This window comes from Staurois parvus, unplaced genomic scaffold, assembly GCF_062004578.1.
Source record: "Staurois parvus isolate SC_StPar_1 unplaced genomic scaffold, SC_StPar_1.0 ptg000141l, whole genome shotgun sequence".
Classification (NCBI taxonomy): domain Eukaryota; kingdom Metazoa; phylum Chordata; class Amphibia; order Anura; family Ranidae; genus Staurois; species Staurois parvus.
Genome location: NW_028317937.1, coordinates 1,342,664 through 1,360,898, shown reverse-complemented (window position 1 = coordinate 1,360,898; position 18,235 = coordinate 1,342,664). Strand labels below are relative to the sequence as shown.

The 18,235-nt window shown below is 44.7% G+C and overlaps 1 protein-coding gene across 2 annotated transcripts in view; it reads left to right on the top strand.

The window, feature by feature from the left end:
• The first annotated feature begins 1,567 nt into the window (after positions 1-1,567).
• Positions 1,568-18,235, top strand: part of R3HDM4 (R3H domain containing 4) — an 81,523-nt gene continuing 64,855 nt past the window's right edge. For both annotated transcript variants that reach the window (XM_089673574.1, XM_089673575.1), the window contains exon 1: positions 1,568-1,721. In XM_089673574.1, coding sequence (XP_089529700.1) covers positions 1,672-1,721 — 50 coding nt within the window. In that variant the 5' untranslated portion in view covers positions 1,568-1,671. The remainder of the gene's footprint in view (positions 1,722-18,235) is intronic.

Sequence of the window (18,235 nt, the reverse complement as noted above, 5' to 3'; positions counted from 1 at the left end):
CCTTTAGTTAACTCCCAGGTGGACTAAACCGCCAGGATTAGAGACAGCGGTTAGACTCCTAGTGTGAAGGGGGCCTATTCATGTCAATTTTTTCTCCTTAATGTATACTTTACGTGACACTAAAGCTTCAGGGTTTTTTTCTTAAAATAACAAACATGTCTGTACTTACCTGCTCTGTGCTGTCGTTTTGCACAGAGCATCCCCAATCCTCTTGTATTTGGATCCTCCCCCTTAAGTGGTGCCCAAGGAAAGCAACTTGTCCCGAGGTGTCAGGGATTGCCGCAACGCTGGTCCCGGCACAAGCGCAGTGCGCTGTCTCATGCAGGGATGCGGGCACTAGGTCCCAGCCAGCCACGGCGACGGATTCCGCGCATGCACACTGGCATTTGCGGGTGCGCACCGGGCACCAATGACAGCGCAGGGCGTGGTATTTAAATCCCCCTGTGCTGTCACTCTTTGCCGAATGGTCTTTTCCTGTTACCTGTGTTCCTGAATCTGTTAGTGAGTATTTCTTATCCGGATTGCCTGACGTTGCTGATTTCTCCTGTCCTGACCCCTGGCTTGCCTGACCTCGCTCCTGAATGCCCCTTTATAGATCTGACCTCCTGTTACTGACCTGGCGTGTGACCCGACCATTCTCTGCCTGCTGCTTTGTACCGCACCGACCCCCCGGCTACCGACTCGGCTTGTCTGACTGTGCACTTGCTCATCCATCCTACCGGGATCTCCTGGCCTCCTCACATCAGGCTCTCACCCTGCGGGAGCCTCTGGCGGACTCCTCTACCACTGGTGGGTGTACCCGGTAGTCGCGACCTGGTCTCGGTACACTCCAAGTCCATCCCCACCATCAGGGGCCCTGGTGAACAAGTGATCCAGGACTTAGACTCCGCGCTCTGGGGAAACCTGACCAGTGGGTTGCTAGAGGTGCCGCCAGGTGGTCCCTTACATGAGGGCACTGATGCATACTCATCCCTGAGCCACTGCTCTATGCGTCCATCCCCCCACACTCTCTTCTCATTGGCTCACTGGATGTGATTGACTGCTGTCAGCCAATGAGGAGAAAGAGGGAAGAGTCCCCAGACAGCAGAGGATGTTGTGAAAGTGGCTGAATCAGAGAAGACTAAGGGGTAATGATTGGGGGGAGGGGCTTGTTTTTTACCTTCATGCATAGAATACATGAAGGTGAAAAACCTTGTGCTTTTAGAACTGCTAGCACTGTGCTTCTGTGAAATGTGCACCTCTCATATGAGGAAATGATACTGTGACTTATCTGCCTTCCTCCTGCCTTGTCCATTCACAGAAGGCTTCAAAGAATTTACAGCATTCTGAGAATTGCCAAGGGGAGAGGAGAGGCAGATAACACACGACCTCTTCCCCATATGTGAGCTGCACATTTCATACCCACAGCACTAGCTGTAGTACAAGGCAAATACTAAAAGGCACTGACTGCTACAGTAAACACATCAGGCCACAAGTAACAAGGTAAGAACTAATAAACACGTCTGTATCTGTACACAGCTCCTCTCCCCAAAATAGCGGATCCTTCACCGCCCAGAAACGGTGAGTCAACATGTCAACCATAAACATGGCTGACGTCATCACCCTGGCAACAGAGGCGCGCCCAGAGGGACGTCACTTCCGCCGGGACCCAACGGGACCAACGAACTCGAGATGGTGAATAATCGCATTTTAGAGGGAGCTCTGGAAATCGAGAGTCCTCGGTGAGCTGGCGGCGGGACTGTGTACTGGGAGAGGGGAGAGCAGAGGAGAGAGGACACGGCTAGAGGGGGCGGGGCGGACTGTGTACTGGGAGAGAAGAGAGGACACGGCTGGAGGGGGCGGGGCGGGCTCTCCCCTATGTCCTTTCTGGGTTATGTGTCACTGACTGGAGCTGTGTGTACGTCATTACCGGGCCCCTGGTGTTCTGGGGACCATTACTGGGGCTTTATCTAGAACCTTCATTATAATGCATCTAAATCTGTATCAGGAAGGTGATAGGTCAGCTGTCTGCTCTGTCCTTGTAAAGGTGTGAAATAATGGCACTGTGGTATCATTTGTTATTTACTAGTTCTAAAGTCCAAAGATTTTTTTTGTTAAAGTGAAACTATACTCCCCTTCAGTCCAGCAATGTGACATGGTGGAGCTCCCGCTATCCGCTGACATATCCAGTTATCGGTTGCCAGCCGCTTTCATTGGCCGGGCCGGTATTATTCATTACAGGTACTTATATTGCGCCGTCAATGTACGCTGTCACTCCATTGACGTTGTCAATTTTGGCATTTTCAGATTTCTCCAGTGAGCTGCACATGCAGAGCTCACTGTACAGGGTCAGACAGGCAGGTGGGTAACTTTAACCCCTTGACGCCGACGTCACACAAATATGTGGCCTCACAGAACTGGGGCCGCATATTTGTGTACCTGTCTTTGTGCTGCAGCAAAGAGACCGTGGTGTCACTGAGAGCCCCGGGTCCCGTTCTAACGATCAGGATCTGGGACTCCCGATTCCGGGTCACATGATCGCTGTGATAGCCTCTGATTGGCTATCACAGTGATCAGTCACTGTACAACCCGGCCCCCTTGCTTTATATTTTTCTCTCTCTATGAATGGAGAAGAGAGATACATTGTATCTCTCTAACTCCTGGCAGAGAGAAAAAAAAATGTTTGTAAAAAAATAAATAAATATTAAAAAATAAAGAAAAATACCTAGATCAATGTTTGATGTAGTTCAGTGTCAGGGTTAGTGTTTGGGTCAGGGTCAAAGGTCAGGATTTAAAAACAAAATTGTCAGTGTGTTTTGGGTACAAAAAAAGAAAAAAACAGAATGTGTACTATTGTTTCTGGGCTGTACTACGGGTACAAACAACAAATAACATACGCATATATGATATTGCTGCGATCGTCAAGAGCTGGAGAATTTATTTTGGGTTGTTCTTTGGTGGTAGGTTATGGTAGTAACAAGAAATACTGCTAAATAAAAAAAAAAATATTTTTTTTTTTTACTATTTGGGGCCAGTTTTCCTTTGATAATAAAAAAAAAATCAGGAGATATCCATTACCATTTACCACCAAATGAAAGCCACCAAATGAAAGTAAAACTCAAGGTGTAATCCACCTGCATGTACAAAGTAGTTGTGATGATATGTATAGTTTTACTAACACACGTCAACATTGCAGAATTGTGTTTAGGCATTTAGGTTTGTTTTAGCCTTAGGTGTGAAGGGGTTAATGTAGGTAACCTTTCTACAATAAAAATCCTGCCTGTTTGCCCATTTTTAGTTTTTACATATACTTCAACCCTTTTGCTGCTAGGTCTGTAGGTCGTATGGACCTGACGGCAGGGGGTTGTACACACAATCTTGTGGCTGCAGCCACCGGGATTGTGTATAATAGTGACAGGCAGACACCTGCCTGTCATGTGGAAGCAGTCAGGCGGCCGATTGTTTCCACGTTCCCCCCCCCCCCCCCAACACCATGTATTCTGGACTCCGCTTGCTCATCTGCAGGCCCGGGGCTGCCATACCATGTACCAGCAGGTGGGGGGAAGAGAGGAGAGTGGACACACGTCCGCTCTCCTCTCCTTCCTGTGACCCAGACAGCGACATGTATGATGTCACTTCCGGGTCACCCCTGGCACTTTCACAGCTGGCACAGCCGAGAAGCAGTGTATTGCATTACACAGAGTGGAGCCCAGAGGCTTAGACCATGTCTCATTAACCAGTTGGGGGGGCCCCACCATATATACTCAGGTACAAACGTAAACAAATGTGGCAGGGGCGCCTACATATGAAAATGTCATGTTGCATATCGCCACGCACACCGGAGTCAGAGCAATACTTCTAGCACCAGACCTCCTTCGTAACACTAAAATGATGACTTATAGGGGGCTTTTGAAGCGTCACCTATAGAAAATATAGGGTACTGAAATTTGTCGCCATTTCACGGGCACACGCACATTTAAGGTTTGACATATTGGGTATCTGTTTACTCGGTGCAACCTCATCTTTTATATTTTACCAACAATTTGTGTAATTTATTGCATTTGAATGCCCTAATATTCACTTTAGTGTATTTTTTATGTTGTGTTTCCTAGACCTTTGCAGGAATATCGTGACAAAAAATTGTAGCTACCACTATTTTATTCTCTAGGGTGTCTGCTTTAAGAAAACATTTAATGTTTGGGGGTTTTGTGTAATCTTCAGGCCCGAAATAATTTTTTAAACGTGTGCAAAAAAAATGCAAAACTGGCTCTGGCAGCAAAAGAGTTAAAGTGTAACCAAAGACAGGTTTTTTGTTTTTAATTTCTGGTTAGCGTAAGGTAGGGATGTAACCTCCTGACAGATGTTTTGTTTTTTTGTTTTTTTTTTTTAATCTGTGTCCCATTGGAGTGATTTCCCCTTTACTTTCTTGCCTCATAGACAAAACAGGAAGTGAGAAAAAATCCTCCAAAATAAGGAAATCCTGAGATGTTACCAGAACTAGTGTCCCCATTACTGCTCTGGGAACAACCCAAAATGTGGGGTTTACTTTCAATGATAAAAGTAAACAAAACAAAAAGAGAGGGTGAATCTCCGTAACGGGTACAGACAGCAATAGAAACCCGACGCGTCCTAATCCCTTTCTATTCTATCCAATAATAAAAATGTTTTGCCTTTAGTTATACTTTAGTGGAACTTTAGTTAGAAATACAATATTAACAAAGTGCAGCGCTGTCATATATATACCTCTCAATATCATATAACTCTGCGTCTTATACATATATTAGTGAAACCTGTGAATACCATGCATAAATTGTGATAACAGCAAAAATCATAAACCATAGATTCTAAATGAGTCCTTTAAATACAATCTGTTTATATGCAAAGAATAGTCCTTGTATTGTGTATGATTGTCTTGTCATCAAGCCGGGACAAGTGCTGTATATCCATCACGCAGATCGCCATCACACAGCTTCAACCAGATAACAAGGAATGCTTGTAATTAATATTAAAACAAAATTGGAGGAAGTGTACAGATCTGTCGAAGCATAAATGCTGTTTATTCCATATAAAACAAGAATAACATTGCATATGCCTTTAAAACCATAGACAACCCACAAACATGGAAAACCTGGCTGTCATCATGCAGAACCACTGGCCATGGTTGCTGTATTCTCCTGCCCCACTGTGGCTTTGTACAACAATCAGTGGTTCATATAGTGAACTCGGTGTAGAGTTATTCACCCTGAGGTCATCACAGAGGACAAGGGGGCACTCTTTACGTCTGGAGGAAAATAAATTTAATATCCAAACACGGAAAGGTTTCTTCACAGTGAGAGCTGTGAAAATGTAGAATAGACTCCCTCAAGAGTTGGTTCTGGCCAGCTCAGTGGATTGCTTTAAAAAAAAAAAAAAACTGGATTTTTTCTTGGATACACAGAATATAACTGGATACTAACATTTATAGGTAAAGTTGATTCAGGGAATATCCAATTGCCTCTCCAGGGATCAGGAAGGAATTTGTTTCCCTGCAGGAGCAAATTGGATCATGCTTTGCTGGGTTTTTTGCCTTCCTCTGGATCAACTGTGGGTATAGGATTAGAACTTTTTTTTTTTTTAATGGTTGAACTGGATGGACTTTTGTCTTTTTTCAGCCAGACTAACTATGTAACTATGTATCAATGTGACTGCAGCTGTGTATAAATGACACCGCTATAGGGAAGCACATAAGCTGATCACGGCTGTATTTTTTTTTATGCCCAGGGGTGAAACATGTCATTGGAGCAGTTACGTCTTCTGTCTGCTCTAATATGGCATCTCAGTAAAGCCTTTTGCAGTTCATTAAAGCCTGCTGCATTGTGTAGTCTGTGTTTGTATGCTAAGTTATTCTTGTTTTTACGAGGTGTGTTCACAAAGTAATGAGAATATTTTCAAAATTCTTTGTTTCTTTTATTAAAAAATTTTACAATTGAACTTTGTCTCCTTTTAAAGTATGCACCTTGTGAGTGTACACAATGCTTCCAGTGATTTTTCCATTCTTCATTGCATCCCTGGAAGTCTTCAAGTGGGATGGCGTTCAGAACCTGTGTAGTGGTTCTTTGTATGTTGTGTCCTTTCAAACCCTTCTTCATCTTTGGGAATATGAAAAAGTCACAAGGAGCCAAGTCAGGGCTATAGGATGGATGGGGAAGCACTGTGATGCGTTTTTTCAGCCAAAAACCCTGACTGTCAGAGCACTGTGACTCGGTGCGTTGTCGTATGAAAGATCCAAGTTGAGCCAATCTCAGGACGCACACAAACTCTGTCTCAAGTGATCAGAGAAGAGAACTTCCAGGTAAAATCTTTGATTCATAGTTTGACCAGTAGGTAAAAATTCTTTATGGACAATTCCACATGAATCAAAAAAAAAAAAGACCATTGATTTGACTTTTGATTTGCCTATTCGAGCTTTCTTTAGACGAGGTGACGTGGGTGTGTGCCATGCTGAAGTTTGTTTTTTTTTGTCTTGGGATGGTACTCAAACACCAAGGATTCAACTTGTGTGATCACTTGACTCAAAAAATTAGGCTCTATTTTCCAAACGGGCCAACAGGTTTTTGGAAACAAGTTGATGGTATTCCTTCAGGTGACAAGTCCTTTGGAACAAGGTTTGCACACACTTTTCTCATGTTCAAATCCTGAGTCACAATTTCATGAACAATTGACTTGGTAATTCCCGGTCCCTTTGCAATCATTCTTATAGTGAACCATCGGTCACATTTGAGGACAGACCTCACTGCATCCACTTTCTGTTCCGTTTTTGACAAAGCAGAGTTTTTCTTGAAGGCCTTGTGCCATCGGTACACTTGTTCAGATTATGGTGCAGCATCTCCATAAGCTTTTCTCACCATTTGCAAAGTTTCTAATGCACTTTTACCCAATTTCACAGTAAAAGTTATCCCGTACCACTGTTCCAAACTCGCTTGTACTTTTCTTAATGCAAGGCACTTGAACAGGGTGTCATAAAAAAGAATGTCTCGACTCTGACAGGGCTGGAATGCAACTTATCAGTGTTCTAATGTATACCTGGCACCCCAACCTGAGTGACCTTAGCTAGCTTGTCAGGAATGGATTCACCACTGGTGGTGGGACTCACCTGCCGTGTGGGCTGCAGTACCAGGGCTGGCCAGCGGGTGCTCTCCCCAGCCAGAAACTCACTCCTGCAATCAAGCCATCACCTGAGGCTGATTGCAGGAGGTGTATTTAAGGAATGGCCAGGCCTGCAGTCAGTGCCTTGGTGTATTGTTCCTATGAGCCCCTGTACCTGCATCCTGTCTGCTTCCTGCCTGATCCTGACTTTGCTTTGATCCTGACTCTGCACGAACTCTGCCTGTACCGACCTCGGCTATTCCTGACCACTCTTCCACCTGCTCCTTGTACCTTGTCTGCCCGTTTGCTACCGACCCGGCCTGCCTGACTACGTTTGGTGTTGTACATATTATTATCTGTTGGAGGTTTGGTTTGTTTGCACTGTGTTTATGTTTAGCCTTGCACTGCATTTATGTATTGTTTAGCCTTTAATAAATTGTATTGTTTTATACTATACCTGAAGTCTGCGTTTCCCTGTGTCGGTCCACACTTCTCTGGTCATACCCAGATCCTTGACATTACACCAAGGCCAGTCCTGACCAGAAGTGGCTGCACAGGGAAGCCATTTTGGCTTGTTGTTGTGAAGGATGCATCCGGAGGAGGTTGTGTACTTGTCGCTGTTAGTCTTAGAAGACAGAGAGTATGGCAATCAGATTCTGAAAGAGTATACCAGGGATCAGCTGCTAGAATGCATACAAGTTGCTCATTCACTAGTGGATCGGGGCACAGAGTTTTCTGAGGTGCAGCCATTGATCCAGGTTTGTGCTGAGTTGGCTTTGTCCTGTACCCCTGAAAGCAGGGATGACTTTCTTCCACCATTTAGTGCAGATCAAGTGGAATCACTGGTATGGTTGTTGGAGGATGATCCAGATTGCTTCCATGAGCATTATGCAGTTTGTCCATCACATGTGCTTGTGGATTGCATAAACGCAGTGCAGTCTTTGGTCAGATAGGCTATGTGCAAGCTGAGCTTTGTTCAACCGGTATTACAGACATGGTCAGACTTGTTACACCCAGCCTCAGTCAGCTTGCAAAAACCCAGTCCTGCTTCTAATCTATTTCTTCAAAGCTCTATTCCTGCATTTCCGACAGCACCACCAGTGACAGCCCAGTATACCCTGCTATCAACCACATGCCAGTCCCCTGTTCCCACTCGCTGCACCTATCCTGCCTTTAACCCTGTAAAGAAGTCATCTGTAGAAGCTGCCCCCTCCGTTTACAGACCTGCGTTTACTTACAGTGCTCCAGTAACTAAAACCAGGAAGAAGCGAAAATTCTTTCCAACCAGCACCATCCTGCCAGTATCCAAACTGGTCAGCCTGCGGTCTGAGAACCCGCCTTCTGTTATCCAGCCTGGTGCCCCGGTGCCCGCTGTTCAGCCTGATGCCTGATGACCCAGTGTACGCTACCCGGCCTGATGACCCTACCCTGCCTGATGACCCGATCCGGCCTGACGCCCCGGTGCCCGCGGTCCAGCCTGACGCCCCGGTGCCCGCGGTCCAGCCTGACGCCCCGGTGCCCGCGGTCCAGCCTGACGCCCCGGTGCCCGCGGTCCAGCCTGACGCCCCGGTGCCCGCGGTCCAGCCTGACGCCCCGGTGCCCGCGGTCCAACCTGACACCCCGGTGCCCGAGGTCCAGCCTGACGCCCCGGTGCCCGCTGTCGTGCCAGACGACTCGGTGCCCGCTGTCGAGCTTGGTGAACCGGTGCCCGCTGTCGTGCCAGATGGCTCGGTGCCCGCTGTCGTGCCAGATGGCTCAGTGCCCGCTGCCCGGCCTGATGTGCCTCTGTCCGCTGCCAGGCCTGATGTGCCTCTGTCCGCTGCCCGGCATGATGTGCCAGCCCCTGATGTCCAGCTAAACTGGCCAATAACTGATTCCCAGCCTGCTTCTGGAGATCCTGTGTCCAGTAACCTGCCTTCCTGGGTTCTCCTACACAAAGAGAAGTCTACTAGCAGGAAACCCAGCCAGCCGCTTGACTCCGGCAGTAGGATATTCAGCCAGTTACCTGACCCTGGCGGTGGAACATTTTGCTCACTAAGGACTGTCTGGAGCATCCTGAGGCTGCTCCTTGAGGGGGGGGTACTGTCAGGAATGGATTCACTACTGGTGGTGGGACTCACCTGCCGTGTGGGCTGCAGTACCAGGGCTGGCCAGCGGGTGCTCTCAGCAGCCAGAAGCTCACTCCTGCAATCAAGCCATCACCTGAGGCTGATTGCAGGAGATGTATTTAAGGAATGGCCAGGCCTGCAGTCAGTGCCTTGGTGTATTGTTCCCATGAGCTCCTGTACCTGCATCCTGTCTGCTTCCTGCCTGATCTTGACTTTGCTTTGATCCTGACTCTGCACGAACTCTGCCTGTACCGACCTCGGATATTCCTGACCACTCTTCCGCCTGCTCCTTGTACCTTGTCTGCCCGTTTCCTACCGACCCGGCCCGCCTGACTACGTTTGGTGTTGTACATATTATTATCTGTTGGAGGTTTGGTTTGTTTGCACTGTGTTTATGTTTAGCCTTGCACTGCGTTTATGTATTGTTTAGCCTTTAATAAATTGTATTGTTTTATACTATACCTGAAGTCTGTGTTTCCCTGTGTCGGTCCACACATCTCTGGTCATACCCGGATCCTTGACACAGCTTCTCCCTTCACAGAGCCCTTCTTGAGTGTATGAACTTCATTCTCATTATATTCTAGGCACACCTTGTATATGGAATAATTGGAGCTTTTTTTCTACATGCCTGTAAAATCCATTTCTTGGAGTACATCGTGGGACACAGAGCAGGCTATTCATGACTATGTAGGTTATAGGCCACCTATAGGTGAAGTGACACTGGCCGACCAATCGGAGAGGAGGTCCTCCCCTATATACAGTGGATATAAAAAGTCTATACACCCCTTATTAAAATGTCAGGATTCCGTGATGTAAAAAAATGAGACAAAGATAAATCATTTCAGAACTTTTTCCACCTTTTAATGTGATCTATAAACTGTACAGCTCAATTGAAAAACAAACAAATCTTTTGGGGGGTAAACATAAAAAACTAAAATAATGTGGTTGCATAAGTGTGCACACCCTCTTATAACTGGGGATGTAGCTGTGTTCACTCACATTCAAAATCATGTAAAATAGCAGTCAGTACACAACTCATTTTTAAAGTGCCTCTGATTAAGCCTAAATAAAGTTCAGCTGTTCTAGTGGGTCTTTCCTGACATTTTCTTTTCAATAAGGGATCTCATTGTTAAAAGGTATCAAATCAGGAGAAGGGTACAAAAGAATTTCCAAGGCATCAGATATACCATGGAACACAGTGAAGACAGTCGTCATCAAGTGAAGAAAAAAATTGCACAACAGTGACATTACAAAGAACTGGATGTCCCTCCACAATTGGTGAAAAGACGAGAAGAAAACTGCTCTGGGAGGCTGCCAAGAGGCCTACAGCTGCAGGAATATCTGGCAAGTACTGGCTGTCTGGTACATGTGACAACAATCTCCTGTATTCTTCATATGTCTGCGGTATGGGGTAGAGTGGCAAGATGGAAGCCTTTTCTTATGAAGAAGTATATCCAAGCCCGGCTAAATTTTGCAAAAATACATCTGAAGTCTCCCAAAAGCATGTGGGGAAAATGTGTTAAGGTCTGATGAAACAAAAGTTGAACATTTTGGCCATAATTCCAAAATATACTTTTGGCACAAAAACAACACTGCACGTCACCAAAAGAACACCATACCCACTGTGAAGCATGGTTGTGGCAGCATCATGCTTTGGGGCTGTTTATCTTCAGCTGGAACTGGGGCCTTAGTCAAGGCAGAGGGAATTATGAACAGTTCCAAATTCCAGTCAATAGTGGCACAAAACCTTCAGGCTTCTGCTAGAAAGCTGAACATGAAGAGGAATGTCATCTTTCAGAACGACAACGACCCAAAGCATACATCCAAAGATTCAAGTGGGGTGGGGTGATCTGAAGAGGGCTATGCACAGGAGATGCCCTCACAATCTGACAGATTTGGAGTGTTTTTGCAAGTAAGAGTGGGCAAATATTGCCAAGTCAAGATATGCCATACTGATAGACTCAGACTCATACCCAAAAAGACTGAGTGCTGGAATCAAATCAAAAAGTGCTTCAACAAAGTATTAGTTTCAGGGTGTGCACACTTATGCAACCATATTATTTTAGTTTTTTTATTTTTGCTTCTATCCACCTAAAAGATTTCAGTTTGTTGTTCAACTGAGTTGTACAGTTTATAAGTTACATTAAAGGTGGATTAAGTTCTGAAAAGATTTATCTTTGTCTCATTTTTTACATCACAGAAACCTGACATTTTAACGAGTGTGTAGACTTTTTATATCCACTGTAACTCCTATACAGGAAGTACCTCAGTTTTTGTAGCAAGCAATGACAATCCAGAAAGTGGGGTGGGACCTCTGTGTCCTGTAATGTACTCCCAGAAATAGGATTTTACAGGCGAGTATGTAGAAAAAATCCTATTTTCTTTATCATACATCACTGTACACAGAGCACTCTACTCATTACTATGGGGGATGTCCCAAAGCAATAAGAAATTTGAAGGGAGGGTGACACCATGATGGCCACCATCAATAATCCCTCAGGACCTACTCGGCCATCCCTAAAACACTACGGCCAAAGGTAGAATCCTTTGCTGCTCTGACATCCACCTGATAGAATCTTGTGAATGTGTGAACTGAAGACCATGTAGCGGCCTTGCAAACCTGAGCCACTGATGCCTGATGGCAGCTTTGCTAAGATGCACCCCACACTCCTGGTGGAGTGTACCTTTACTTGAAAAGGTGGGACCTTACCATAGGCTTGAATGATCAATTGGCGGATCTAATGAGAAACGGTTGCCTTGGATGCCGCCTGCCCCTTCCTACACCCCTCGGGCAGCACAAATAGAGCAGAACTACAGTTGTGCTCAAAAGTTTACATACCCTGGCAGAAATTGTGAAATTTTAACATTGATATTGAAAATATGACTGATCATGCCAAAAAATGCTCTTTTATTGAAGGATGATGATCATATGAAGCCATTTATTATCAAATAGTTGTTTGGTTCCTTTTTAAATCATAATGATAACAGAAATCACCCAAATGGCCATGATCAAAAGTTTACATACCCTGGAATGTTTGACCTTGGTACAGACACACAAGGTGACACACATGGGTTAAAATGCCAATTAGAGGTTAATGTCCCACATCTGTGGCTTTTTAAATTGCAATTAGTGTCAGTGTATAAATAGTCAATGAGTTTGTTAGCTCTGATGTGGAAGCACTGACTAGGCTAGACACTGAGCCATTGGGATCAGAAAAGAACTGTCAAAAGTCCTGCGTAACAAGGTAATGAAACTTTATGTTCAAAGCCTTGAATATGCCAATCAGTACTGTCAAATCACCTATTAAGAAGTGGAAAGTTTGGGGATACCAAGCCAAGGTCAGGTAGACCAAGAAAAATTGCAGCCATAACTGACAGAATTGTCTGGGATTCGAAGAAAAACCCACAGGCAACCTCAAACGAAAAACAGGCTGCTCTGGAAGAAGATGGTGTGGTTGTTTTTAAGGAGTACAATACGGTGATACTTGAACAAAAATGAGCTGTTTGGTCGATGTGCCAGAAAGAAGCTTTTACTGCACCAATGCCACAAAAAAGCCCGGTTACAATATGCTTGACATGCCTAACTAGGTCTTTTTGTGTCATTGATGCAGTAAAGGCTTCTTTCTGGCACCTCGGCCATGCAGCCCATTATTGTTCAAGTGTCATCATATTGTACTCCTTCAAAACAACCACACTGTCTTTTTCCAGAGCAGCCTGTGTTTTTCTTGTGGTTACCTATGGGTTTCCCTTTGTATCCCGAACAATTCTTCTGGCAGTTATGGCTGCAATCTTGTGGCATGCCTGACATGGTCAGGATGTCTCTGGCAAATGCCAATAGCTGCCACAGCTGGCTGTGCGGCAGAACCTGCCAGGGAAAAGGAGATCTTAAGCAGAGATTCCAGCTTCTTATCCGCTGGGTCCTTGAAAATCTGTACATTATCCACAGGACATGTTAAACACTTTTCAGGGATGAAACTGCTGCATCAACTACAGGCAACCTCCATTTCTTTACACATTTTTGTTCCATGGTCAGCATACCCTTCCTATTCCAACATGACTGCTCACCAGTGCACACAGCAAGGTCCATAAAGACATGGATGAGAGCGTTTGGGTTGAGGAACTTGACTGGCCTGCACAGAGTCCTGATCTCAACCTGATATCACACCTTTGGGATGAATTAGAGCAGAGACTGCGAGCCAGGCCTTCTCGTCCGACATCAGTGCCTGACCTCACAAATGTGCTTCTGGAAGAATAATCAAACATTATCATGGACACACTCCTAAACCTTGTAGACCGCCTTCCCAGAAGAGTTGAAGCTGTTATAGGTGCAAAAGGTGGACCAACTCAATATTGAACACTATGGACCAAGACTGGGTTGCCGTTACAGTTCATATGTGTGTAAAGGCAGGCATCGCAGTACTTTTGGCAATATAGCGTATTTAATTTCAACCATGAATTTCAGCTTACTTTGTGAAGATTCCCACATATTTATTTCTTTGAATTCTGCTAAAAATGTCACTATGTCCTGCCAGTAAGCACGCGCTGCTTTTGTCACACATTTCACAGAGCTCGTCTTCTGAACTACAAAGATGCTGACAGGAGAAGTTTCAGTAAGCAGAGCTGGTACAGGAATCACTTCTTGCAGGCAGCAAGGTACCATGTGATATATAGTCTTTAGAAACTGAGAGTAAACAGCAGAGGAGAAGCTGCGAAGTATGCAGGGAATCCAGGAAGCTTTGGAAAGGGATGGCCAGCAGAATGGGAGATCTCACAAGGGCAATAATTGGCGGGTAATTGCTTCATTAGTCAGTCTCCCATTGCTTTCATTGTGGCTTCCTGCCCACAGTTATTCCACGGGAACCCAAGCTGGATCTCCTGCAGCTAATCGAAAAATGGCCTCCTTCCCAAGTGTGAATGGGGTAATAATGATTGTATTTAACCTGCATGTCAATTTGGTGATTATTATTGTTAACAATAGTAATAAATCTATAATATGATTAAAGGCACCTGTTTTGGTATAATTGATTAAAGTGATATTAAAGGTGCAATTTAAAAAATAACAAACATGACATACTTACCTGGTCTGTGCAATGGTTTGCAAAGAGCAGCCCCGATCCTCCTTGGGTCCTCTGCCGGCGGTCCTGGCTCCTCCCTCCTGCTGCACCAGAGCAAGCTGCTTGCTTTTGGGGGCACTTGTGTGTGCTCTCTCCTGAGCCGCACTATGTCCATAAAACTGCCCCCCACTCCCTCCTCACTAGTTGTGAATGACAGCAGTGGGAACCAATGAAGAGGCATAGACCAGGGAGAGAAGCTGATCTCGTGCATATCGCTGGGGCTCAGGTAAGTAATAGGAGGGGGGAGAGGGGCAGCTTGCATGCTAAAGGTTTTTTACTTTCATGCATAGAATAAAAAAGCCTTTAGAATCACTTTAATTATACACTGGACCACATGCCTGAAAAAACTCTTTAGACTAGTTCACACTTGAGCGCTTTCATATGTTCTTGAAACATTTTCTATGTGCGTTTTTCCATATATGATTTTCAAGTGTTTTCAGACATGGTCGTTTTGCTTTAGGTATAAAAAGCTGTTTACTAGGAAATGTGAGACGAACAGTCTTGCAAAACAAAAAAAACGCAGTTTACACATCTGGCATTTTTAAGGCACTTTCATTGAAGTCTACAGGGACCTAAAGCTTTTCTCAAGTACTTTTTCGAGCTTTAATTGACAAGCTTCAAGTGACACAACAGGTGTGAACTGGTACCATAGGATACAATGGGAATTCTCCTGTTGAGCATTGACGTGCTTCTGCTTAAAATCACTCAGGTGTAAACGGAGCCTAAATGTGTTCAAGTGCACGTTATTTTAAAGGCAAATGGTGGATAAGCTAGTCTTTCCCAGCATTGGTGGTCAGTGGTTACTTCATCACAAGCTCCCATGCCGTGTTCTCGTTTTCTCTCTCTCTCTCGTTTTCTCTCTCTCTCGTTTTCTCTCTCTCGTTTTCTCTCTCTCTCGTTTTCTCTCTCTCCCGTTTTCTCTCTCTCTCGTTCTCTCTCTCTCTCTCTCTCTCTCTCTCTCTCTCGTTCTCTCTCTCTCATTCTCTCTCTCTCGTTCTCTCTCTCTCGTTTTCTCTCTCTCGTTCTCTCTCTCTCGTTTTCTCTCTCTCGTTCTCTCTCTCTCGTTTTCTCTCTCTCTCGTTCTCTCTCTCTCTCTCGTTCTCTCTCTCTCTCTCGTTCTCTCTCTCGTCCTCTCTCTCGTCCTCTCTCTCTCTCGTCCTCTCTCTCTCTCGTCCTCTCTCTCTCTCTTGTCCTCTCTCTCTCTCTCGTCCTCTCTCTCGTTTTCTCTCTCGTCCTCTCTCTCTCTCGTCCTCTCTCTCTCTCGTTCTCTCTCTCTCCCATTCTCTCTTTCTCGTTCTCTCTCTTGTTCTCCCCCCCCCCCGTTCTCTCTCTCTTTCCCTCGTTCTCTCTCTCTCCCGTTCTCTCTCTCTTGCTCTCTCTTTCTCTCCTGTTCTCTCTCTCTCCTGTTCTCTCTCCCTCCCGTTCTCTCTCTCTCTCCCCCCCCTCTCTCATTTTCTCTCTATCTCCCGTTCTCTCTCTCTCTCTCTCTCTCTCTCTCTCTCTCATTCTCTCTCTCTCTCATTCTCTCTCGTTTTCTCTCCCTCTCTCGTTTTCTCTCTCCCCCGTTCTCTCTCTCTCTCTCTCTCTCTCGTTTTCTCTCTCGTTCTCTCTCTCGTTCTCTCTCTCTCTCTCTCGTTCTCTCTCTCTCCCATTCTCTCTCTCTCGTTCTCTCTCTTGTTCTCTCCCCCCCGTTCTCTCTCTCTCGTTCTCTCTCTCTCCCGTTCTCTCTCTCTTGTTCTCTCTATCTCTCCTGTTCTCTCTCTCTCCTGTTCTCTCTCTCTCTCTCCCCCTCTCTCATTTTCTCTCTATCTCCCGTTCTCTCTCTCTCTCATTCTCTCTCTCTCTCATTCTCTCTCGTTTTCTCTCCCTCTCTCGTTTTCTCTCTCCCCCGTTCTCTCTCTCTCTCTCCCTCTCTCGTTCTCTCTCGTTCTCTCTCTCTCGTTTTCTCTCTCGTTTTCTCTCTCGTTTTCTCTCTCGTTTTCTCTCTCGTTCTCTCTCTCTCTCGTTCTCTCTCTCTCTCGTTCTCTCTCTCTCTCGTTCTCTCTCTCGTTCTCTCTCTGTCTCGTTCTCTCGCACATGTTTTCTCTCTCTCCGGTTTTCTCTCTCTCTCTAGCCATTTCTAAGAGTTTTTTTAGTCAAGCTTCAGGAGGTACATAACTAACCTACACCTATACAAGGGCATTATTCAACTTTGGTTCAAAACTGAACAGTTTATTTTTATTTATTTCAGATACTTTTATAGCGCTGTCAATTTACGCAGTGCTTTACATATATGTACTATCATCAGTCCCTGCCCTCAAGGAGCTTATCTAATCTAAGATTGCTAATGCGCATTTATATATACAAGGGCCATTTTAGACATTTATATCTATAGGCTCCCCTTCCCTGCATAGGCATTTTTTGGTAATGGTGAACGATACCGCCTAAATTTTTATTCTAATTTGAATTAAACAAGCAAAAGCATCTCTCTGCATGTGTTTTAACTATCCATAAAACTATATGTACCACAGCATGGGAAATGTGGTTGCAAGCCACAACTAAGTGACCTTCAGTGGAACTAATTAGAAAACCTATTCTGATTGCTATTGTACCCTATGCCAGTGCTGCGCATCTTTTTCCACTTACACTTTCCATGGCAACAAATGTTCTGCTATGACATTGGACAGCCATGCACATTACAATTGCACTCAAATAAAGTCACCTTTAGATACCAATATTAAGTGCTGAATGCTTCGTGCAAGTAAACAAAAATCTCAGCTTGTTCAATTAAGCTTTGGCAATAAAACCTGGAAACTGATTGGTTTCTGTGCAGAAGTGCACCTGATTTTGCACTTCTCGGCTTTAGTAAATAAACCCCTAAGTGCTTTATTCAAAGGACATTGTGTGACATATTTCTAGAGCCTATATTTTATTGCCTTATATATTTCTGACTGCGTCGAATCCTTTAAGCTTGTGTCTCCATAGTGATTTAATTAGATATATTGGTATCTGCAGTTCCAGCTGATAGGAGTACATTTATCTTGGTGTGGGTGGGTTTCATTAACATATCTGTAGCATACCTGGTGGTGAAATGTGAAAATCTCATATCACAGAGAAAAGGGAGATACAGATGTAGGCAATTCATTGTGGTATATAAGTGGGTGACAGTTCTCTATTTTCTTGCTGAATATGTGACACTATAAATGTTTTTTGGGGGAAAAAAAAGTATAGAAGAAAGAGATGCTAAGCATTCCTCCCTGCATATTATAATACATGACCTATGCCTTCGCTGAAGATGTGTTTAACCGCATCAAAATTGGTCCAATTCTGACATTTTCTCACATACAGTACATATAAAAATCTGCCCTTTTTTGCTAGAAAATAAGTCCTGAAGGCCAGAGGTCCTGTAGAATAAAATGGTGGTTGACGTGATCAATGCACTGCGGTTTATGAAATGCAGATTTTCAGAAAAAATACACTTTGATGAGTTTTATTGCACACAAACACAATACCCATTTTTTCTTTGTAAAATCTAAAAGATGATGTTAATAGATACTTAACGTGTCACACTTTAAAATTGTACATGCCCATGCAGTGGCAATAAACTATGGTACAATAAATTATCCATAGATGACGCTTTAAAAGCTTTTACAGTTACCAGTTTAGAGGTCTGGTGCTAGAATTATTGTTCCCGCTCTGATGTTCACAGAGATGCGTCACGTGTGGCGCAATCTCCATTTACACATGCGTGCGGGACCGACGGGTGCATGAGCATTGGTGCGTATGCACGGGGGGAGGGGGTACTTTAAAATATTCATTAGGGCAGCACAGTGGCATAGGGTAGCACAGTGGCTAAATGATTAGCACTTCCGCCTGGCAGTACTAGGGTTGCTGGTTCGAATCCCAGCCACGGCTCCACCTGCCTGGAGT